The sequence below is a fragment of the Stomoxys calcitrans genome, chromosome 2 (assembly GCF_963082655.1).
Source record: "Stomoxys calcitrans chromosome 2, idStoCalc2.1, whole genome shotgun sequence".
Taxonomy (NCBI): Eukaryota; Metazoa; Arthropoda; class Insecta; order Diptera; family Muscidae; genus Stomoxys; species Stomoxys calcitrans.
Window position 1 is genome coordinate 236103059 of NC_081553.1, and position 26400 is coordinate 236129458.

Sequence of the window (26400 nt, forward strand, 5' to 3'; positions counted from 1 at the left end):
TGCATTTGTGAGGTACTATGCCATGTAAAACTTTTCTCCAAAGAGGTGTCGCACTGCGGCACGCCGTTCGGACTCGGCTATAAAAAGGAGGCCCCTTATCATTGAGCTTAAACTTATATCGGACTGCACTCACTGATATGTAAGAAGTTTGCCCCCGTTCCTTAGTGGAATGTTCATGGGAAAAATTTGCAATTTGCAAATACTAAAAGTGCTACTTACAAAATCCTTAATTGTCTTCCATGTCACACCCCTAAGTTGATTCATGTCTGGTATTGAGTCCCCACCTAAGTGCCGGTATCTGTTAGACCCGCAAGGTGGAACAATGAAATGCTCCAACGTCCCATCATCTTCCCCGCATGCCCTACACATGCTATAACTTTACATAAATGAGCTCGTAGTCCTATGTATCCCGTTATGATACCGAAAGCTATTCTGACTTCCTTCTTACTTCCTTTCAGTAATAGCCTCGTCTTCTCACATATGCTTATAATTCCAATATTTCTATGCGGTTCGCCAGTGTGGCGAGGAGGAATGTTCTCGCCGATTCTCTGGAATGTCGAAAGATGTCGTGTCGACGATCAATGACATCGGGGAAAGATCACTGAGGGTATTGTCGAGATGGCCAATTAAGACGGAGCTAGTACTTTCACTTTCAGATAAAAGGTTTCAGGTCAAATACGGGCATGCTAACCTCTAAGCTATGGTTGCTCCACACGTCGCAGACCCGTTAGAACTTCATTTTATACTCTATCTGATTCTTCTGATCTATTTTAATTTGAAAACTGTTAAATCTTCCAACATTTGGCCAAAGTAACGTTGTCGAGTACCCAGTAACCATTTGCAATGCCATACGACTGCACTCAGATGATCATGAGAGTTGAGAGTGTGACAGTTAAACATAAAATCATCTGTGATGTTACTTTTGACAGCGGCAAGAAATGGGAACTTCTTGCTTGCTACCTTACCAATTCAAATTGCAATGCCATCCATACAGGAATTCATATGCATGTGTATGTATGTTTGTCGTATCAAAGTGTGCACTCTCAATCATGTACCATCCACACATATACATACATCGATTCATCTACACAGTGGTATGTGTACGCTTGTATGACTTATATGCTATGGAGCCAAAAAGTTCATGGCTTCTCCAGTGTAAAGTTTTTATATTCAAAAAACAAAAAAAAAATATTTCCATGCCTGTGAATAACACAGCTATTGAGGCTTGAGTTGGTCGGTCGGTTGGTTGCCTGGTGGACTGTCGGTCGGTAGCTTCGAGGTTGTTAGTTGTTGCTGCCTGGCAGCTTGCTTGTTGGTTCAGTTCAGTTTCCCAACTTGACAAAGCAGAAAAACAGCAACTAAAATGAAACATTTCAACGCATTAGCCAACATCAACCGATCATTGCAGGAACGAAGGCAACAACAAGAATCCCAAATTGTGTTAAATTTACGAATGTTGGGTTGTTGTTGCAAAAAATGTTGACTGAACGCAACGTAAAGTAACAGCATAACTCCAAGCTCCCAGACGCAGCCAGGCACTATTGGTACCCACACCAGCGCCAGCTACATAACCAAAAGCCATGGAAGGTATTATCATGGCCCAGTGTAGCTAGGCTGAACTTCATTGGCGCGTTGCTGTTGCTTTTGGTGCGGCCCATACACCTTTCGTTACCTCTCGAACGACAAATGAGGGAATGAATGCCAAAGTGCTGAGTAGGATGTATGTAACTGGCGACTGTGTGCTGTGATGAGTAGACGCTTCCACATCCCCACAAAAGACGCACATCAAAACCCACCATTCCACCATCATCATCATCACCGTCATTTCTAACGACGCCTAATGCAGACGGTAAAAACAACAAGCTTTTCTATGGGAAATTTACACTGAGCCAACACAATCGTCATCACCGTCAACTCACCATCGCCATCATAGTCGCTATCGCGTTGCCGCCATTGCCATCACAATCACCTAACAGTAACACGGCAACATCGAACAAACGGAAAGTATGAAAAATAAACCAACTTTCATACGCCAGCACTGAGCAGTGTTGCCATACGAACGTTTGCTAACAATAAGCAGTTGCTTCAGTTTAGTGGAAGTACTTATAAAAATATAATGGCAGCGCGTTCCAGTCCACTCTAAAGTTGACTTTTTGAAAATGTCTCATAGTTGACAATAGGTACACAAATCAACTTTTCGCTACTAAAATCATAACTAGGTGGTTGCAACCAAGCCTTGCTTTCTCTAGCCCAACCTAGACAATTAATTCCAGCGCTTCAATTGGCTGCATATATTCTTCTCCTATTTGATATCATGTTTCGAAATACCTTCCCCAATTCGAACTTTCCATCTGAGTTTTGGCTTTTCTCTTCTCAAAAACGCGTTTGGCAGCAGTAGAGATGAAGAAGATCGCTTTAATACATATAATACACATTTTCACAGAAAATTCTTTATTCAGAAAGAAATTGCATCCTTATACTTGTTCCTCATACCACCTGTCTAGATCTCGTAATCTTAATATACTACCTACTTAGATATGCTACTGTTTGCATTAATGACACTGACATTTGTAGTTTTCTGCCTACGTGGTAACTCTGTGATACTGTGGAAACACACAAAGTCGTACTGAGCTGTGTATTTTTCATTCGCATGGCAAAGTAAAGTATAGCACAGCAACACCATTAAATGGAATTGAACAAAACGTCGATGTTGTATGGTGAGCGGCGGCAAAGGGCCGGAGGAGGAAAACGAAAATACGTAAAATAAATCCCCTTCATTCGACGAAAAAACCAACACATCAAAACACCCGAAGCCGCCCGCACTCGGTTTAGCTTCTTTTGCCAACCAAATGTACACACACACACACACACACACATGCATGCACTAACACCATTTCATCCATGTGCATGTACAAGCGGCTAACGACTACAGGCAATGGGACAGTCAACGAACAGACACGGTCGTGGAGAGTTTTGTGTGTTTGTACATGGCTACACCCAGAAAATATATCGATTGCATTAAACGACAATGAAGTTGTTTTGCCATACAGGTTTTGGTTATTCGTCAGGTTATTTAAAGTAGATTTTTCCTCTTTAACTCAAAGAAAAAGCCATTGAAGATAATTTTTGAAGTTTACTTCAAAAGTCGGTAAATTTTGTATGGTATGACAATACGATTATTTGGCAATAATGTGGGTAAATGGAAAATCCTAAATTAATATCATGCCCAAAACGTATCACAGGGGAAGGTGACGTCACTTGCCGAAAACCAAATGTGGGAAGACCCCATGAACATTGAGGAAGTTAAATTGTGCCGACTAAAAATGCCACAAATAGGAGAAAACATAAGAAAAGAAGTACACTCCTTCTTATGTAACGACAAGTGACAAAAATTCAAAAAATATCGGCTTTTCAAAACCTTTTTCAGTGAAACCTGAATGTCTTACCAATTTTTCTTGTGCAAACCGCTTATGCTAAGTAAACATTGTCTACACACATTTTATTTAGGCCATGGAGGAATTCCTTTCACGCCTTTCACTGCTGTTGTACTCAAATAATGTCGCCTGCATTGGTAAGAACGTTAGAAACTATACTTAATTATAACACCGGGATTTGAACCTTGTCATTTTGTGGCCAAGCCTTTTGCCCACATCCACTTTGCTCATATGTAGGCATAAAAAAAAATGATTAAAATTTTTTTCTCTGTATTTATATGACTTGGCTAGAATATGGAAACAAGGGTCGGGTAGATTTTTGTTTTTCACCGCACAATGGAATGAACAAAAAGCAAGCGTTCGAAAAAGAAACAACAACAAAAAAATTGCCGTGCCAGCATTATCGCAACGCTCTATCACTGACATATTTCGTCTTTAGTTTAATGAAACAAAAAAAAAACTTGAATCAACCAAAAGGAAAGAGAACGCATACACACACGCACGAAAAGCAGCAAAAACAAGCAAAACTTAGTTAAAGGCGATTCACCACGACTTGGTATGTACGTCATACACCCACTAAGGACTTCAAGCTTAAAGTAAAAGATTGTTCAAAAATGATCGATCGAACTTCAAACCCAAATTTGGAGCAAAAATTGTTGTTGAGTAAAATATATGTATGGTGGACGTACGGTCTTAAACGTCAACTTTCGTTGTGTTGAACACCTATATATTGGGTTGCCCAAAAAGTAATTGCGGATTTTTTAAAAGAAAGTAAATGCATTTTTAATAAAACTTAGAATGAACTTTAATCAAATATACTTTTTTTTACACTTTTTTTCTAAAGCAAGCTAAAAGTAACAGCTGATAACTGACAAAAGAAAGAATGCAATTACAGAGTCACAAGCTGTAAAATATTTGTCAACGCCGACTATATGAAAAATCCGCAATTACTTTTTGGGCAACCCAATAGATCAACTGATAAACGCATATTGATTAGCAAAGTTTTTAGTTGAAAAAGAAAAAATCTTTAATTCAGGATTTTATTCAGTTTGTAGGTGTCTAATTGTATTTAAAATATTTGTAGATCAGAGGAGAACAAAATTAATATTTCCTTATGCCAGCGCTGGTGCTCAATTCTCTTGCAATTTTTTCTCTTGGTTTCAGTCGTTGTTGAGACAACAATGAATGAACATGCGCATGGGTGCACGCATCGTTTTTGTGGTTTCACTTTGAAAACAATGTTTTTTTCTGATTAAATGCTATCTATGAAAGGAAAAATTTATTTTTTTTTATTTTAGGTTTTCTTTTGAAGAACTTCAATATTTTTGTCGGATAATTTAATTCATAGAGAGAATTACAAAAATTTAGGAAGAGTAACTAACCAAATGCAATCCCGTTTTCATTTTTTACACCCCTGATGTAGATGCAAACACATACAGATAGATAGAGAGAGATAGTGTTAGGTCAAGCGGCAATATCAAACGAGGTGAACTCACTTTTTTTGCATAGTCTATAAAAAACTCTGCAGATGAATTCTTGAGGGTTCAGTTTCTTTAATTCGATTATTTAATTATACTGAAATTTTTAATACGGAGAATGTTAACTACGATGCATATTATACTACGGATTCATTAGCAGAAGGTAAAGTCACTTGCGGAAAACCAAATGCCACAAATGGAAATGAAAATGCCCCAAACAGGAGAGAATATAAACGGAAAAAATGTATGAAAAGAAAGAACAATTTCACATTCTTAATGGTTGGAATTGTATGCCACTTGATCGCTTGACCTTTTTATTGAGTCATAATATTAACGATATTGCCATTACTTCCGGAGGCCACCATAACGCAGTGGTTAGCATGCTCGCCTATGACGCAGAAAGCCCTGGGTTCGAATCCTGGTGAGAACATTATTGCAATTTTTTAGCGTGGATTTCCCGACAATGTAAGGTACTTTGCCATGGAAAAACTTCACTTTAAAGAGGTGTCACACTGCGGCACGCCGTTCGAATTCGGTTATAAAAGACGGTTCCTTATCACAGAGCTTAAAAACATCGGACAGCACTCATTGATATGTGAGAAGTTTGACTCCATTCCTTAATTGAATGTTCATAGGCAAAGTTGCATTTTTACTTTCTTAAGCACGTCTCTCATATGAAACATCTTTCATATGATTTCATTTCGTTGTTTGTTTTGTTCAGAGGTCAACTCAGAACACCAAAGTTTTTAAACGAAGTCCATTAATGGCTTCCAGAGTAGATTTAATGTCCTACCCTTCAGTTTTGAAACAGAAAACTTGAAGGTTTGTTCTACGTTCTGAGATATGTGTGGTATACCAAATTAAATGTATTGATCTTCACTTTAATTTCGTGTACGCACTTTTTCAACGATGTCCATTTATGGCTTCCAGAGTGGATTTAGTGTCCTACGCTCCAGTTTCGAAACTTGAAGGTTTGTTCTACAAAAAGCAGCTCTGGGATATGTGTGGTGTACCAAATTAAATGTATTGATCTTCCCTTCCCCTTAATTTGGTGTAGGCACTTATTTGAACATAGTCCATTTATGGTCTCCAGTCTTAATTTTGTGTCCTGCCCACCAGTTTCTAAACAGAAATCTCGAAGGTTTGTTCTACGAAAAACAGTTATGGGGTAAGTGTAGTATACCAAATTAAAGGCATTGATCTCCCCTTTAATTTGTTGTACGTACTTTTTTGAACGAAGTCCATTTATGGCTTCCACACTTAATTTTTTGTCCTGCGCTCCAGTTTCTAAACAGAAATCTGAAAGGATTGTTCTACGAAAGACAGTTCTGGGTTAAGTGTGGTATACCAAATTAAATGTATTGATCTCCTCTTTAATTTGGTATGCGCACTTTTTAGAGCGAAGTCAATTAACGTCCTCCAGAATGGAATTAGTTTATTCACAGCTTAATATTCTGGCAATAGTAGCTAAAAACGGTTGATAATTTCCGTACACGTCGAATTTTTTGTGCTGGTGTCACTAACATCCTACGAGATATCGTTGCGAACTTCACGCATGTAATATTTTCAAGTAAACAAATAATCGAATAATTTAAAACGGTTAATCGATTAATCGTTATGACGTTAAAAAGCTTAAACAAGTAAAAGCGTGCTAAGTTCGGCCGGGCCGAATCTTATATACCCTCCACCATGGATCGCATTTGTCGAGTTCTTTTCCCGGCATCTCTTCTTAGGCAAAAACAAGTAAAAGCGTGCTAAGTTCGGCCGGGCCGAATCTTATATACCCTCCACCATGGATCGCATTTGTCGAGTTCTTTTCCCGGCATCTCTTCTTAGGCAAAAAAGGATATAAGAAAAGAGTTGCTCTGCTATTAAAACGATATCAAGATATGGTCCGGTTCGGACCACAATTAAATTATATGTTGGAGACCTGTGTAAAATTTCAGCCAATTCGTATAAGAATTGCGCCCATTGGGGCTCACGAAGTAAAATAGAGAGAACGATTTATATGAGATCTGTATCGGGCTATAGACCGATTCAGACCATAATAAACACGTTTGTTGATGGTCATGAGAGGATCCGTCGTACAAAATTTCAGGCATATCGGATAATAACTGCGACCTCTAGGAGTCAAGAAGTCAAGATCCCAGATCGGTTTATATGGCAGCTATATCAGGTTATGAACCGATTTGAACCTTATTTGACACAGTTGTTGGATATAATAACAAAACATGTTGTGCAAAATTTCATTTCAATCGGATAAGAATTGCGCACTCTAGAGGCTCAAGAAGTCAAGACCCAAGATCGGTTTATATGGCAGCTATATCATGTTATGGACTGATTTGAACCATACTTGGCACAGTTGTTGGATATCATAACAAAACACGTCATGCAAAATTTCATTCTGATCGGATAAGAATTGCGCACTCTAGAGGCTCAAGAAGTCAAGACCCAAGATCGGTTTATATGGCAGCTATATCAGGTTATGGACCGATTTGAACCATACTTGGCACAGTTGTTGGATATCGTAACAAAACACGTCGTGCGAAATTCCATTTCAATCGGATAAGAATTGCGCCCTCTAGAGGCTCAAGAAGTCAAGACCCAAGATCGGTTTATATGGCAGCTATATCAGGTTATGGACCGATTTCAACCATACTTGGCACAGTTGTTGGATATCATAAAAAAACACGCCGTACAAAATTTCATTCGAATCGGATAAGAATTGCGCACTCTAGAGGCTCAAGAACTCAAGACCCAAGATCGGTTTATATGTCAGCTATATCAAAACATGGACCGATATGGCCCATTTACAATACCAACCGACCTACACTAATAAGAAGTATTTGTGCAAAATTTCAAGCGGCTAGCTTTACTCCTTCGGAAGTTAGCGTGCTTTCGACAGACAGACGGACGGACGGACGGACAGACGGACGGACGGACGGACAGACGGACGGACATGGCTAGATCGACATAAAATGTCACGACGATCAAGAATATATATACTTTATGGGGTCTCAGACGAATATTTCGAGTAGTTACAAACAGAATGACGAAATTAGTATACCCCCCATCTTATGGTGGAGGGTATAAAAAGGGATATAAGTAAAGATTTGCTCTGCTATTAGAGCGATATCAAGATGTGGTCCGGTTTGGACCACAATTAAATTATATGTTGGAGACCTGTGTAAAATGTCAGCCAATTCGAATAAGAATTGCGCTCTTTGTGAGCTCAAAAAGTAAAATAGAGAGATCGATTTATATGGGAGCTGTATGGGGCTATGGACCGATTCAGACCATAATAAACACGTATGTTGATGGTCATGAAAGAATCCGTTGTACAAAATTTCAGGGAAATCGGATAATAATTGCGACCTCTAGAGGCTCAAGAAGTCAAGATCCCAGATCGGTTTATATGGCAGCTATATCAGGTTATAAACCGACTTGTACTTTATTTGATATAATTGTTGAAAGTAACAATAAAAAACGTCTTGCAAAATTTCAGCCAAATCGGATAGGAATTGCGCCCTCAAGCTCAAGAAGTCAAGTCCCCAGATCTGTTTATATGACAGCTATATCAGGTTATGAACCGATTTGAACCATATTTGGCACAGTTGTTGGATATCATAACAAAATACTACGTGCCAAAATTCATTCAAATCGGATAGGAATTGCGCCCTCTAGAGGCTCAAGAAATCAAGACCCAAGATCGGTTTATATGACAGCTATATAAGGTTATGGACCGATTTGAACCAGACTCGGCACAGTTGTTGGATATCGTAACAAAACACGTCGTGCAAAATTTCATTCCAATCGGATAAGAATTGCGCACTCTAGAGGCTCAAGAAGTCAAGACCCCAGATCGGTTTATATGGCAGCTATATCAGGTTATGGACCGATTTGAACCATACTTGGCACAGTTGTTGGATATAATAACGAAAAACGTCGTGCAAAATTTCATTCCAATCGGATAAGAATTGCGCACTCTAGAGGCTCAAGAAGTCAAGACCCAAGATCGGTTTATATGGCAGCTATATCAGGTTATAAACCGATTTGAGCCATACTTTGGACAGTTGTTGGATATCATAACAAAACACGTCGTGCAAAATTTCATCCCAATCGAATAAGAAATGCGCACTCTAGAGGCTCAAGAAGTCAAAACCCAAGATCGGTTTATAAGGCAGCTTTATCAAAACATAGACCGATATGGCCCATTTACAATACCAACCGACCTACACTAATAAGAAGTATTTGTGCAAAATTTCAAGCGGCTAGCTTTACTCCTTCAGAAGTTAGCGTGCTTTCGACAGACAGACGGACGGACATGGCTAGATCGACATTAAATTTCACGACGATCATGAATATATATACTTTATGGGGTCTCAGACGAATATTTCGAGTAGTTACAATCAGAATGACGAAATTAGTATATATATATAAATTAGTATACCCTATCTTATGGTGGAGGGTATAAAAACATATGAAGTGTGTAATTATTCTGCATTGGTTCGATCATTTACTATCTTTCTGGGCAAAATTTCATTCGATTGGTGTGGAAATTGTTTTCTTTACTTCAAAAAGGAAGACCAAATAAACCAGATCGATTAGCCCTATTTATAATTCAAAACGACATACATTCATGTATGAGAAGGATAAAATCTGTTTTATTTTATTAGACTTATTAAACGATTAATCTGTTATTTGGTCAATCGTCAACCTCTTTCGGTCTAGTTGGATTAATCGCTGAAACTGACTTTTCAAATTAACAACTAATCGAATAAACCAAAAATACAAATAAATGTACACTCTGGTTTTTATACATAAACGTACGAAATATATTTTTGTGAAACATGTTTAATTTCATATTTAAAATTTTTCTTTCTTCTAAAGCTGCAAAATGTTTTGATATTTCCCTCAAAACATATTGAAGTGTGAACGTCCCATAAGAAAAATTATCGAAATATTCCACAGATTCTATGTAGGGTGTCGCTTTATGTAAAACGTAGAAGTTCATACTTTATAAGAACTCGAGGTGAAGTAAGACAGAGACGTAGGAAAAATGTATGCCATTCACACAGAGTTTATCGTTTAGCATATGCTGCTCTATAATCAAAGTATGCGCTGCCAACGTATATGAGATTGGTTTTGTACATCAAAACAACTACGCTCATGGTTGCCTTTGTGTTTTACGTTTCCATGGTTGTTTTGTGGATGGAATAGCACTTGCGTCGTTGTTTCGCCTCTTCGTTAACAAAATCTCTATGTATGTAACATAGATAGATATAAATGTATAATGTTTGTAAGTACGTATGTGTGCGTGTTTGGGTGTTTGCATTGTATCTATCTTCACGTTATAAGTTTTGTGTTAGAATGGCATGGTGGGTAGGCACAGGCGGAGTTGCCAAATATCGATAAAATTCATACATTTTTGAAAAGTCCAATGATTAGAAAAAATAAATCTGTAGCCTTATAATTCTGTATTTCAAGCAATTATATTAATGCAATTTTACTTTTTCAAGGTAAGCTTATTGATCGAAAATTTGTATGCAATGGAAAAATTCAAAACACCTCGCCACTCAAGATTTGATGCGTTTCGCCCTCTTACTAAGGGGGGTCATCCATCATCCGAAATCTTTGGGTGTGAGAAGCTTTAAAGGTTATACATTGATAGCTTGCATTTATCTCGAAGAAATTGCTAAAGTACCTCTATGAAAGGCATACAGCACTAAGTTCGACACTTTGTTCTAATAGCTGTCTCTTTTCCAATGCATGTGTTTTACTTTGTGAATGGGTTTTCTCTTTACTTATCTTTAATTTCTCTCCTACAAACTGAGAATTGCCTCAAGTAATACTGTTTGCTGAGGATTGCAGAGAACATTTTGATTTGTACGATCATCAATAGACTTAATTAATAATAATTGAAATGAAAAATAAGAGCCCGGGTCACTAACATTTTATTACTCGCCTTGTCCTCCAGTTCATCCAAAACGTTTGAACTCTAGTGGAATCTCTATCGGATTGTTGGTGAATGTAAAGTAGGCACCATAGGGTTAATAAAATGACAGCTGTCGCACACTCCCTGCAATTTTTTTATACGATATTTTAGTACCTCTGGTGATAACTATCTGCTGAATAGCAGTCTACATAATTGGCGAGTTTATCTCGACTCAACTCAACTCAAACATTTTTGCTGATTGCTTCAAATATCTAAGATCATCGGCAAGAAATCATTTATTAAACTGACTTGGCAACATTGCTAGAAGTAGTATATGGTGTATTTACAAAAAGGGAGGTGTTTACTCCATCTCCCACCACTTGAGGGTGTTATGTGCTATGCCTCTTGTTTCGAACATTTTGGTGCTGTTAATCCTTGCAAAAATTACCAGAACTAGGGGGAGATGTAACATAAAGTAAAAATATGAACGTGCCAAAACAAAGGACAATACATTCCCTCGAACCCAAACCCATATAGTAGGTGCGTGTGTATGTGAGGTTTTTTAAATTTCGCCAGATTTCGTCCTTGTGAATACGAAATTGTATGGTATCCGTTCGAACTGGCTCTGGTGTGTGCTCACCACTCGAAGGATGAAATGCGATTGAGGCAAATAATGGACTTTGACAGTCCTGTTTATTATTCTTCCAGTTGGTAGATGGTGGTGTACTCCCTCTGAGTACTGCAGTTTTTTGAACACGTTTTTGGTTGTTGCACTTCGCTTATTTCCATCTCCATCTGGAAGCTTTTTAGGTTTGAAGGATATGCTCAATGCGGGTCGTTGAGCCCCCTACCGGTGTACGAATATGCACACACACAAACACATAGTGCATTCATTTTGTATGCATTTGTTTCGAAATACTTTGATCGAAGTACAGAGTTTCCTTCATTGCGTTCGCAGAATTTATGTTGCAGTTGCAGTTAGAACCAAATAAAAAATAAGCAGCCAACATGTTCCAAGTTGTTTTTCTTTTGTTGGCATTTGATTTTGTTGGAGTATCGCGAATTACGCATAATGAGGCTCTGGTCCCCGTAGCGAAATGTCTCGCCTTTGCCCTAGCCTGCGTTGGTGATGCTCTGATCTCAAAAACAGCGGGGTGTCACAATTAACAGTTACTCTCCGAAGAGACCACAATCTTGATAGTCATTGCCTTTATGAAATTAAAAGAAGAAAACCAAAAAAAAAAAATACCTGTTACTCACTCATTGGGCAGTTATGCATGTATGTACGTGTGCGTGGGTATTGTATTTAAGTGCGCGCCTGCCTTGAGAGACAATTGTGCAGCGCATTCATTCTTGGGAAATGTTTCCAGATTAAGATTTAACAACCATACGCTTAGTTCCAACAATCCATCTCTCCCCTGTTACTCTCTCCAAGCCAATGTGATGTCTGAAAAGTACGCGGAAATGTGAAACAAGAAATTCTTCACTTGTGAATCATTGAACACGGGCTAAGTAGTAAATATGCAAGGCCGCATATTGGTGTGCATGAATGTCTGTATGTATGTATGGGCGTGTGTACGGCTGTAGAGCTAAGTACAAGTGATTGGACATGGGTATATTCCCAACTCCACCATGAATGAAACTGAAAGTCTTAACAAGTCATTCAGTCATAGTCATGTAATGATTAATTTCATGTTGGTTTGTTTGAATGTGTTTGTGCTTGTTTTTGTTTTTATTGGCAGGCAAGAGAAAGAAACACAAAATACTATCTTCAGTTCTCTCTTCAACCAGCCGCCAACCAACCAATCTGAGTGAGTGCAATTAACCACGTAATATGTGTCTATGTTATGCTAGTAGGGTTTGTTTGCGAGTGTCCATGTGTGACTATAAGAATGTGCATGCCTATATGGTGGATGTAAACAAATTAACGGCAGCAACAAATCTAAGCGCCAGTAAACAATGAGTGCCTGGCTGACTGCGGCTTTTGTATGGCAAAGCCGACCTTGCATTGCTAGAGAAAAAAGCAAGAGCCATTATTTTATATTCTTGGCGAGTGTTTAAATGAATAAGAGTAAAATGACTAAGAACTGTTCTATTACCGACATTTATTGAGATTTGAAAATATCACTGAGCTTGCTTTATTTCTGAGATTTTTGGGGGCCAAGAAGATAGAACATTGAAAAATAAATAAATAAAGAATACTTGTATTATCATGGCCTTAGGTAGCAAGGTAGCTGATTCCTAGTGCGGATGTCTTGGGTTGGATTACCGCAGTCGCTACTTTAATATCGCGTTGCAAAAAAAAAAATAGGGTAAGTGAGCCAGATTTCAGATTGCCACTAACCTCTTGCTAAGACTCATAATATTTACATTTACCTGTATTAGATTTGTAAAACTTCGAAGACTAGCCTTCAATTAAAATTGTCCCCATTTTTATTCGCAGACAATGCTCAAAATGATGAAAATATCAAAACTCACTTTAAAAAATTATTACAGTAAAGATGGAGTTACATATGAGGGCGCTCGTGCTGCGGGCTTGCATGGTTGTAAAAAAAGTTGAATTAGTTAGGCTGTTTTGTGTGATTAAACACAACAATCACACACACGCATCTGACGGAATAAGCTAACAAACTCTTAACTTTGAACGCATTTACTGTTACTGGTCAAAAATTGTTTTGCAGTCCGTAAATTAGAGAAATTATTTTATTAAAATCATATTAATCGAAATTTTTGACAATTTCCATTGGAATTAACGTTGGAAATGAAATAAATAAGCGGATTTTTAGAAAATCGATTGCATGGTATGTAACTCAATCCAAATAATGTAAATAATGTAACTCAATCCAAATAATGATTGCTTAAGTATGCATAAGTGCTGCGCGTGGTATGTAACTCGAGTTTTACAAGGTGTTTTTATATAAGAAAATCCTTGAAATTTCAAAGCGCGTCCAGCACCACTACTTAATCCTTGTTTATGGGCAGAGATGGCCTGTCGGAAACTCCGAATTATATGACATACAGTTCCGAACGCTATCGTGATTTCGACAGACGGACGGACATTGCTAGATCGACTGAAAGCGTCGAGACGATCAATAATATATATATACTTTATGGGTCTTAGACGAATATTTCAATGTGTTACAAACGGATCCTAATTAGAAAATCGTATTATTATTTACAAATGTTGTGAATTTATGAATATGGAAGCATCGATGCATAGGTTACAACGTGCTCCTATATCAGAAAAGGTTTGAGTTCCAATCCTAGCGAGAACATCTAAAACATTTTTTTAGCTGTTATTCCCCCACGGCAATACATAAAGGCGGCATTATCTTAATGTGACCAAATTGCTCCGGAAGGCGGAGAGTTGTCTATAAATAAAATTCAAAAAAATTTTATAATTGGCGCTATAGCAACAACATGATATGATGCTGAAACTAGACAAGAAGCGTAGCATTTTTGAGCTGAATGACGTTTACTTTTTTCGAAGTTTGCAACATTTTGACAGCCGAAAACCTAAACAACTATCTGTGTTTATGGGGTTCCTTAGTGGATTTACATGAATGGGTAGATAGTCACAGCAAAAAATGTAGCGGTCTTATTCACAAAACTTAATATAGATTTGAAATAGTTTTATTTGACATATTTCCTTTGTAGAACTGTCAAATAAGTCTATTTTAAGGCTTTATAAAGTTTTGTGAAAAAGGCCGTATATCCCTTGAAATTACCAGAGGGTGAACTCTTAGCATTGATAATTGGAATCACAATAAACGGATACGGAGCAGTTAGGCATTCACAAGCATTTGAATGCCCAGCAAGGGTAATGGTGATTCCTGTCTGCCTTTTAGTCTTCATTATGCCCATTGACACACTAAGCGCAACAGTTGACCGTCAAATTAAGAACAAATAAAGAGGTAAAGGTAAATCACACACTAATTATGTGTGTGTATGTGTCAGAGTATGTACTGCCATAAATACTTAGCACTCGTGACTATACAACAACCACTTGTCAACACAGCGGCTGTTGATGAAAATAAAATCAGGAATGAAATAAAAAAAACATCAACAAAACACCAAACAGCAGCAACAACAACGATGACTATTAAAGCGCCAGCAACAACCATAAAAAATCTGCGAATCCCGACCTACGACCACATGCGGTGGCGCGTGCCAAACTAATGAAAACACGCTGCCGACAAAAAATCAAAATTATAAAATACAGAAATAAATGACAAATAAAACACGATTAAATAAATAAAGACACTCACCAGCCGCTGTTGCTGCTGCCGCCGTTGTCGTCGTCGCGTCAGCCAGACACTGTGAACATATCAACAGCAAAAACCCCTACCCTTCATCCGTCCATCTATCCAACCATCCATCCATCTATTCATCCAAGCATTCACCCCATTCAACAATCATTGATTCATTCATACCCTACCACGAATGAGTGCAAAGGCCGTTTGTTATTTAGCTGACTTGCTAACTGCCTGCCAGTCAGCCAGACTGAGGCTGACTACACTACATGAGAACGCATTAAAATGGAACGCATTGTAAAAAAAAACAAAAACAAAAATGAAGCCGAAAAAAACACGAAACGCAAGAGGCAATTTAAAATATACTCTAACTCTCTATGTCATACAGCAGCAGCAGAGGCAGCGGCAGCAGTAGCAGCATACAAGAATGTAGTATAAAAACTCTCAATAAAATGAAAATGAATTGTAAACAACAACACAAACCCTTTTTTCGGTTTTTGTTTTGCTTTGCATTTTCTAATCTACAACGCCAAAATATACTTACATACATATGTATGTACATGCAGAGGCTTTCCCCAAAAACGTACATTGTACAAGCATACATTTACTATGTCTGTAGGTTTGTGCGGACATGCATACATACATACATACATGTATGAGAGCCTCGCGCACATTTAAGAAACAAACAAAAATATTATTAAAAAACAAAAAACCAAAAAAAGAAAAAATAAACATGAATGTCGAGCTTTCCGTCGTTTTGATACATTGCGTATAGAGTAATGACAACAGCAACAACAACAAAAAAAAAACGAGAAGGAAAGCAGCAGCATAAGAGTAAATGCTTTTAAAAGAAACCACTTGTGTCACCGGTAATAAAATTATAACAGCAGCAACAGAGAGTATCTGAGAGCGAGAGGATAAAATTAAATCAATATAAAGACAGCAAGGCGCGCGACCTCACCTAACCCCCTTTTCGGAAAGCGCACAAAGAACATAAACACCAGAGCACACACACACACAACCGCACGTTCAGAAAAAAAATGTTTGAATGAATGAAAGAGAAGACTCCTAAGTTTGTTTATTTTTTATTACATATTTAAATGCCATATATTTGTATGGCAATATGTATGTACATATGTATGTCTATGAACGTGCAAACATCTACTATGTTTTGTAGTCATGCTAAAAAGGAACAGCGGAGCCGTAGCATGTGGACACTGTGAACAGCGGTTTGAATTTTGCGGTTGTTTTGTTTACTACGACAAGCCAACAACAACACCAATAACCATATAACATTCATATAGACTAACAGACAGACAGACATTGTCACATTAAACATCGTCATTACCAAAGTGTGTGCAGACAGACTAAGAGACAGACGGAAGACGGAAAATCGTTCATTCGTTCGTTTGTTCAATTCATTCATAATCGAAATTTTAATCGAGGTGCCACGACCACCATGTGGCAACAAATGTGCCACCACAATGCTCTCAATTCACAATTCTTCGATGGAGCTGGCCCCGAAGTGTAAACGCGAATGCTAAGTGCAGCCAGCGTATGTTTCTATTCGCACATACACACATGTATACACACATCAGTATGTACGAAGGTATGTGTGCATTTATGCATGCACTAAGATCGTCTATAGGTAGTAAACATTGTTCCACTTATTACGGGGTCATTAATGTTAACGTGTTGCCAATGGATAGCAGCAACATTGTGGGGAACATGTTGTGCCTTGTTGTGGGCAGATGAACCAATTGTGTACCAAATAATGGCGATTAACTTCTTAATATGCATACTCGTATGTTATAAACATTTTCTAGTAATCATAACGTGATTTCCGTTGCATGCGAGTGGGAAACTCCTCCCTCATCTAAGGGTTAATTTTTGTACCCTTCAAGGCATATTGAGAATAGTTTTTGGTGCTACTGTCAATTTATGCCCATGTTGCCATGCTCGAACTGAAACTGTGCCCAACGTATGATTAACAACAATTGACCGGATTGAAGAAAACTCTCATACGTATCAATGCACCTGCGAATAACGTTTTGCGATAGAGCGGTTATTTGACACTATTGTTATATCGTCCCCTGAAACCAAAGCACTTTTGTCGTTAAAATCTCAAAATATTTCAAAAACAAACAGGAAATGGTTTTGAATTTCTATAGGATTTAAATAAAAATCATTTTGATTTTGTTTGTATGCAACAGCTGAATATGTTTTTATGAAATTTTCACAAATTGCAAATTTGCTCACGAAAATTCCTTTAAGGAATAAGTGCTGTCCCATTCAAGGTTAAGTTCAATGAGAATGCACCTTCCTTTTATAGTCGAGTCCAAACTGCGTTCCATACAGGAAAGTTTTTACATGACTTAATACCTCAGAAATGTCGCCAGCATAAAGATGGAATGGGTCAGAGTGGCAGTCTATTTTTTTAAACAGGCACACTTAGACCATTTTAGGCCATTATGATACCAAAGTAGCGACAGACCAGGCCTCCTGGGGGAATCGAAGCGTCGACCTCGCACTGATAATCCGAGCACGCTACCAACTCGGCTACCGGGCCAACCAAAAGAGCGGATGACCATGTTTTCGCCATGATTCGAACCTAGGCGGTTCGCGTTACCGGTGGATATGGTATCATTTGCGGCCCAAACAATATGAGCCTCAAATATGAGTTTTCTTTCTTGCTCCCCATTATGTGACACAAATGAGAGGTATGCGGTACGGCCCCAAAGACACTTGACTTAAAATGTGAATCTCATATTCGTTGTATAGGTTAGGTTGAAAAGAGGATACGGATATTAATCCATCCCATGCCACTATTGGCATGCACCTAAGACAGTAATAAAAAAAAGAAAATCTTAGTCAGGAATTCCGTGCTACTTACATGCCCATACCACGCCCCTATGTTGGTTCATGTCTGGAAATTTGTCCCCACCTTAGTGCCGATGTCTGTTTGTCGAGAAACCAGGTCAATGACGTAGCAAATGATCCAACGTCTCATCATCTTACCCACATGCCCCACACACTCTATCTAGATGGGCAAAAACGGACAACCTCACTTAAATTCCTATGCCCGTGGGCATAGGAGAAACGAACAGACCACACGAGCATTGTTAGCAACTCTTGTGCCTTGGGGTTATTTTACGTAGTAAAATTGCAAATTTTGTCCATGAACATTCCACTAAGGAACAGGGGCAAACTTCTCACATACCAATGAGTGCAGTCCGATTCAAGTTTTTTAAGCTCAACGATAAGGGGCCTCCTTTTTATAGCCGAGTCTCTTTGGAGAGAAGTTCTACATGGCATAGTACCTCACAAAGGTTGCCAGCATTAGGAGGGGAAAACCATCGCTGAAAATTTTTCTGATGGTCTCGCCAGGATTCGAATCCAGGCGTTCAGCGTCATAGGCGGATATGCTAACCTCTGCGCTACGGTGGTATTGTTGATTTTTTAAACTTAGTTGATTGGTCGGGATTTACTGCCCCTCATACAAACACAATTTAATATTTTCAACTGTGTTAGTGTGCCCATCACTGATTTAAATTACCTTAATTCAACAAATCATTTAAAAACCGTCTTGGCTAATAAGAAATAGCGATCCACGAAGACCATCAAATGCTCTAATAATATCTTGCCTATCGTTTTGAGGGCCCTTTGCTATTCTTCTAATGGTCCAAGGCTGGATAATATTCTGTTAAAAGTCCCAGTAAACTAAATAAGTATCTATTTTTTATAAACCGTTAACAGAAAACTAACTTCAAAACCCTTTTAAATGAAATTAAACCCAATTACCCCGCTTTTTGTTGAAGTAGGACAGCTTCCACTACCATTCCAAAGTCATTGTAGTCAATTCATTGAAAAACAGAATTTTGAAGAAATTCCCCAACATATTCCGCAAAGTTTTAACCAAACTCTTTATAAGGTCAACAGTTTGCAAATATTTTTCATTATTCGGAAGTGTTTTAGGCAAGCCTTGCCTTGTTTGGGCATAATCCCAACCTAAAGTTAGTTGCCCGCAACAAGAGAGGGTATGTTGTTTGTTTCGGGTGGTTTGTGGCACAGGTTTGCTTCCATATGTATGTAACCGATACATGGGTGTCCATAAAAAACGCTTTACTTTGCTATTTTTGTTGTTTTTTTGTTGAGGCTGTTATTTTTTCGCGTTTTGTTTTGATCCCTGTTTCTTCTCATTAGCCTTGCGAGGGGGTCGACTGGGCTTTGCATGTACTCTTTTGTATGTATGTAAGTGTGTTTGAAATGAGTGAGCGAGTGTAGTGAGTGTATGCATGCCATAGTCATTAATCTTTCAAAGTGTTTTAATAAACGCGAAAGGAATTAGATTTTATATCCCACACAAAACGCACACACACACACACTTACGCATGGTATTTATTGTACGTAGGTCGTCGCATTCCTGTTGTAAAGAACATATGTACGAACGAACCGCAAACCCCAACAAGAGCGATGACCACCTCGAACCTCCACCATAGTAGCCATAGTCAACGTCAACAACAACGCGGACGAAGACTAATAAAAAGGCCAATTGTTAGTAGGCGATTAATAGCTGGTTTCAAACCAATTTTAGGTTGCCTCTAATATTTCCGTGAGTATGTATGTATGAAATATGCATGGGGGAGCATGTGTACATATATAAACATATGCGTATATGTGTATGCGTGTGAGTTAAAAGAAAACCAATGCTAAATATTGAGAATCAAAACAAAATGTGGAAAAATGTGCCGCTATTGTTTCAAGCAGAAGAAAAATATAAAAAACAACAGAGACAATTATACAATGATACGATTCATGTCTTTCTTGCTTGCTTGTGTAGTGCAGCTCCTCGACATCACATGTTAATCTTTGGAGAACATATGCTGCTGCTCAACTACCCATTTTGTTTGCGTCTCAATTACCCTCACGAAACTACTATGGACACAAGCATGGCAAGAATGCAATGGCTTGCTGCATTGCTGCATCGCTAATCACTATCACTAGGTTTTGAGACAAGAAATGACCAAAGGAATTTGATAATGAGGTAACAGTGGGGGTGGGTGTAGTGGGGTATACTTACTTGATGACAAGTCAACATTTTTATTTAATTTCTTAAATTGTGTCTATCTGTTTTGCCCGGCAAATTGCACAAATTGGGTCCTCCGTCCATTATCTGAATTTTCGAAATTATAAGTAAATTTTTTGATATTGGTTGCAATTTCCAAACACTTGAAATGTCATGAAAAAAAGTCTTTCTTTGATTTTTGGAGTTTTTGTGTTTAAAATGGTTTTGGTTTGACTTTGCTTAATTTACGTCTTTTTTATTGATTCGATTTGCGAAAGTTGCGAAAACTGTGAATTCTAGTTTGAAGGATTTGCGCTAGAGCGCCGTATTGCATGTTCTGTCTTGAAGTGCAGAGTTCACACTGGGGCGCTTTTTTGTTGTTGACAAAACAAAAGTAACAACAACAACAACATCAGCAGCAGCAGTACCAACAAAAGAATCAGCAGCAGAAGTGATTGCAGCTGCAGCAAAAATATCTGCTCAGCTCACAAAGATTCTGGTTGTGGACAGACGGACAAAATACGAATCAACCCGAATCCCACTTCTTTCGTTTGCACAACCGAGCGATTTCCAGCATGCAGTATGTACAATGGACATACATATGTACAGTGGTGGAAAAAATTATAGTGACAATAGTTACTAATCATAATATTGAAAAAAAACTAAGAAAAGTCGACCAAAAAATATAATCCTATGCACCCCTAGGAGGTAGAGTTGGCAAGCTACCGATAATCGCAACATTCGATATTACTTATAATATCTATCGATAGTATCGATACTTTAGTTAATTTCCCGCCACCTATATTTCAAACGAAAATGAGAATTAAAAATCATGAGATCAATTTTTATAGAAGCAAATTCAATGCTCAGACCGAATAAAACCAAAAAACATAAATAAAAGAGAAATCATTGTACACAATTTTTGCCCCGTGTCGGATCTCATAATTTTGTTCATTTTTGCAAAATATTTTACTTTGTTCATAGTATCGATGAGAAAAATATCAATAGTGCCATAGCTTTTTTGCCAGCTATATTATTTTTTCCAAGTGGATTCGCCGAAGAAACCGCCAAATTTCAAATCAAATCAAATCAAATTTAAGTTCACCGTTCAAAATTCAACAGATCTACGAACCATCAGATTCAGCCGTTCAATATTATTCTTAGTTGCTGTTGTTCCTATTATTTTTCCCACCACTGTATGTATGCAAGCTTTTACACACGAGCTGGGATGATTGCCAGTAAGTGAGTGAGCGAGTGTGTACGTGTTTGTGTGTGTGCGTTCAAACATCGGTATATATTTAAGCCTGGATTTTTGTAGAGGTTTGTGCTTATGTATGCCCCAATGTCCATGTCAACGTTATGCTACTAGGCCACTACAGTCGTACCCCACACACTGGCCGTTTCTGTTCACATCGACCGTCGATGCTTCGATATGGACATTAAATGCTCCAAGGCTAACGTGAATGCGATGAAGCCAGCACCCTCTGTACTTTGGTTTTAGAGTGGACCTTTTACGTATGTACATACAAGGATACACACAGATACATGCATACAAATCTATATAATAGCAGTATACATACATAGGTCATTATATCAAATGAGCTACAGTTTATAGGAGTTATATACGACTCTTATTGAACCGTATGCAGCAACAGCGAGAGCAGTTCAAGAAAATCCTTCGCTAAAACGCCTTTTATAGGCTTAAGACTTTAAATGGGAAGATCGGTTTTTGTAACAGCTATGCATATCTAAATTTGCTCCAATTTAGACCATATTTATCAAATTGGTTCCAAATTACGTCGAAATCATGAGATGGGCCGTGGTTTAAATGTGCTTTACGTAACGGCGGGGAGTCCTGTTGGCACGTCCATAGCAGTTTCTAAAATCTTTTCTCGATAGACATCGACGCTCGATAAAAAGTTTGAAGCTGGGCTCGTTGAAAACGTTTGGAGAGCGGCTATTGGCGATCACAGCTGTTCATACCATTTGAGATGGAAAATTACTTCAGGTGACCGTTTGTGGGCTGAACTTTTCGGTTAACTAAGCACGATTATTTTGGGAGTTTACGAATTACTCAATTGAGGAATTTTCCCATCAGAGAACACCATGATTGAAAATTCATCACGTTCACACAATTGCAGGATTCACTTGATAAGGTTGTATCAAGCGATCAGCCGACATACATTATTATTTTTTGACCAAACTTGTCATTAGGGGTGGAGAACTATTGATAGCACTTGGACACAATCGCTACTATCGATAGCAGTTAGGACTGGACGATAGTGTCCATCGATAATATTGTCGATTGTTTGGTTTTCACATTACCAAGTTGAATTTAGGCGTTAATTTGTGGCTCTTGCTAAAAAATATTTGTGAAAAAATTGATTTAAAAAAGAGATACTACAACAAAGTTAAATGGATCGTTTTCTTTAAAGAGGTACAATGTGTACATTATGTAAAGGGTGATTTTTTTGAGGTTAGAATTTTCATGCATTAGTATTTGACAGATCACGTGGGATTTCAGACATGGTGTCAAAGAGAAAGATGCTCAGTATGCTTTGACATTTCATCATGAATAGACTTACTAACGAGCAACGCTTGCAAATCATTGAATTTTATTACCAAAATCAGTGTTCGGTTCGAAATGTGTTCATTCACCGTAACGTTGCGTCCAACAGCATCTTTGAAAAAATACGGTCCAATGATTCCACCAGCGTACAAACCACACCAAACAGTGCATTTTTCGGGATGCATGGGCAGTTCTTGAACGGCTTCTGGTTGCTCTTCACTCCAAATGCGGCAATTTTGCTTATTTACGTAGCCATTCAACCAGAAATGAGCCTCATCGCTGAACAAAATTTGTCAAAATTTGAACACATTTCGAACCGAACACTGATTTTGGTAATAAAATTCAATGATTTGCAAGCGTTGCTCGTTAGTAAGTCTATTCATGATGAAATGTCAAAGCATACTGAGCATCTTTCTCTTTGACACCATGTCTGAAATCCCACGTGATCTGTCAAATACTAATGCATGAAAATTCTAACCTCAAAAAAATCACCCTTTACATAATGTACACATTGTACCTCTTTAAAGAAAACGATCCATTTAACTTTGTTGTAGTATCTCTTTTTTAAATCAATTTTTTCACAAATATTTTTTAGCAAGAGCCACAAATTAACGCCTAAATTCAACTTGGTAATGTGAAAACCAAACAATGTCAAAGCATACTGAGCATCTTTCTCTTTGACACCATGTCTGAAATCCCACGTGATCTGTCAAATACTAATGCATGAAAATCCTAATCTCAAAAAAATCACCCTTTAGTTATGAAGTATTTTGAGTATGTGTTGAAGTCACGGTAAACGTAGGAGCTCCCTCACACTCAGTGTGGGGAGCGCTGAAAGGCAGTTATGCGATTGCAGCACCGAGAGGCAAACACACATAACGAAAGAAAAAGTAAATTAACTGCAGAAACCGAAAATACTTCCAACGTGCACGATCGTCTGAGGAGATACCACTCATGCTTGGGAATGCATGTCCCAGATTCTAGCACTTCAGCTATTTCAGCGGATACTGACAACATCGTATCGACAAGCAGCAGTTGTAAATCCAAATCCCCAAATCGGTCTATATGCTAGCTATATGTAAATATGGTCCGATATCAACCATATTCGGTTCGGATGTTGATGGTCTTAAGTAAATTCCCGTTTCCAAACTATTGCGAAATCGAATAATAAATGCGCCTGTTATGTTCTATAGACCCTAAATAAGCAGATAGGTCTTTAAGGCAGCTATATCTAGATATAGTCCGATATAGCGAATTCAATAACTTAACCAGCGTATAGAAAATATACGGGTCTGTGCCAATTACATTATTATTTTTTTATGTTTGACTTTACTTGCCATTAGATGTGGAGAACTATCTCTATTTTTGAACTCTGTAGAGTGATTACAACCGAAGGGCAGATGGATAGACGCACGGACATCGCTCAATCTTCTTAGAATTTTACGACGATCAGAAATATATATACTTTGTGGGGTCGGAAATGAATATTTCGATGTGTTCTAAACGGAATGACTAAATGAATATACCCTCTATCATATGGTGGTGGGTATAAAAAAGCTTTAAATACTAACCAACAACAAAACAAATATTTATATTATTATTATTGAAATCCAGTTTTCACTTGACGAAACATTTCAGATGTTTTTGTAGTTTTTTTTCTGGACCACAACCATGGCGTTTGGCAAGCTGCCGATTTATGGTGCGATACACAAATATTTTGTTCACCATGAGGTATTTGAGTTCGCCAACAACAGCCGGTTGTGATTTTCCTCTATTACGCTTGCACTTTATCCCGAATAACCTTTTTGTTTAAATAAACCAGAAACATAACTTATTGGTGGCTTGTAAACAATATGATGACAGATGTAACAGTGGGAACTTGGTAAAACTTCGTGTCAGCGCCAAGGCAAGAAATCCGTTTTTATAGCAATTAACTGTTCCAGATTTTTTCTATTCTACTTTAATTTTTAAAATGATCCAATAAAAATGAAATTTTATACCCACCTGCCACGAAGAAGGGAGTATATTCATTCAGTTTGCAACAGATTCAAAAATATCCATATTAGGGTGTATCAATCGACAAAATATTTATCAAAATCGTAATCAGGTCCAAAATTGATCGTTGGAAGTTATTTCAGTTCGTCCGCACAAAGCCAAGTATCTTTCTACCGTTTCATCTGGGCGAAATAGATAAATTAAGAGATAATTGGCGTCAAAAATTGGAAGCTCAAATTAGATTTTTTGCCTATGATTTCTTTAGCAAATTTAATGAATTGCAATGTTTTTGGTTAACAAAAACCAAAAAAAGGGCGATGATGCTCCAAAAAAAAAAAATTTTAATAAATACTCTTTTTTTGACCCTTTCCTAAAATTCTCGACGGTAACCCTGGAAACAGAGCAAGGTAAGGTAGCAAATTCGTTTTTTGAGTTGTTCTTGGGCTCAAAATTGTCATAAAAATTCGACTTCATTCAAGGAAAACATTTAATTTTTTCGCTTTTCTTCATCTTTTGTGTATGTATTTAAAACTAGGATTTTCAAAGCTTTTTTAAAACTCCTTTGCATTGGAACAGTTGATTAGTTTTATTATTTTTTTTTTAAAGGGCCATCTAGCGGTTGTTTTCTTGACATATTTCCTATGCCATCTCTTCAGAGTCGTGTTTTGAATCGACATTGCTGTCATATTGGATCCCGGTTTTTTGAGAAAATTGAGTTGTTTGCAATTTTAGCTGAGGCAGCCATGTGAGTGAAGCGGTGTTCCACCATTTTGCGGACTATTGAAGCATTTATTGAACTATTGAAGGTACAGTCATTGTAATTTTATTTAATTATTTCGGACGCAACTTCTGGAAGGTTTTTCTATATGAAGAAAATCACTTGCACTGAACAAATTGTTTTACGATGGGGTTACATGTCTGTGTGGTGAGTTTAAGTGAGCAGCGGACTACCAGATACGGGTCCCCAAATGACTGTTATTTAAAGTTGTCATTATCGGTCCAAAAACAGTTCTCTTAGATTACTTTAATCCTTACCGAGATCTGAGGTTTTTGAATCTGGATCTCTAGAAGGCACCATTATTATGGGATGTGTTCGAAACTATGCGGGGCCACCGTAGTTCAGAGGATAGCATGTCCGCCTCTGACGCTGAACGCTTGGGTTTAAATCCTGGCGACAAAAACAGAAAAAAAAAAATTCAACGTTGGTTTCCCCTCATAGTGCTGGTGACACTTGTGAGGTATTTACCTTTGATAATCAGGCATGCAAATTTCTCTTGTATCGGACAGCACTCATCGATATAAGATTAGTATCCCCATTGTTCTATAATGAAAGGATCTCATAGAACTACCATATAAACCAATCTCCCTATTCAGCTGCTAGTTGTTGAGCTCCTAGTCTATCGAACAGCCATGACCAGTATGCTCCATGTTTCCATAGTTTATATGGTCTTTAGTCCAAAATGTCGTGGCATATTTTCTGCTGGAATGAATTTTGGATTTTTTTTTTTGATTTTCATAAAATTTGAAATAAAATTCAATTCCAATAGAAATAGTTGTCGCTGTAGTTGAGTGAAAATACATGAAAATGCCACACAACATTTTTTTTAGAAAACCAACATTTCCTAATTACAAGGTACATTTCCGCATGTAGGGTCCTCGAGGACGCTATAA

The 26400-nt window shown here is 37.9% G+C and overlaps 2 protein-coding genes across 2 annotated transcripts in view; one reads left to right on the forward strand and one right to left on the reverse strand.

Annotated features, from left to right (window-relative positions):
- Positions 1–20520, reverse strand: part of LOC106081585 (TPR-containing protein DDB_G0280363) — a 69444-nt gene extending 48924 nt beyond the window's left edge. Inside the window, exon 1 of the mRNA XM_013243645.2 lies at positions 20181–20520. Within this exon, the coding sequence (XP_013099099.2) occupies positions 20181–20198 (18 nt within the window). The 5' untranslated portion in view covers positions 20199–20520. The remainder of the gene's footprint in view (positions 1–20180) is intronic.
- Positions 1–25525, forward strand: part of LOC106081586 (metallo-beta-lactamase domain-containing protein 1) — a 79913-nt gene extending 54388 nt beyond the window's left edge. Inside the window, exon 3 of the mRNA XM_059361872.1 lies at positions 25336–25525. The gene's annotated coding sequence lies outside the window, so the exon portion shown is untranslated. The remainder of the gene's footprint in view (positions 1–25335) is intronic.
- The last annotated feature ends 875 nt before the right edge of the window (positions 25526–26400 follow it).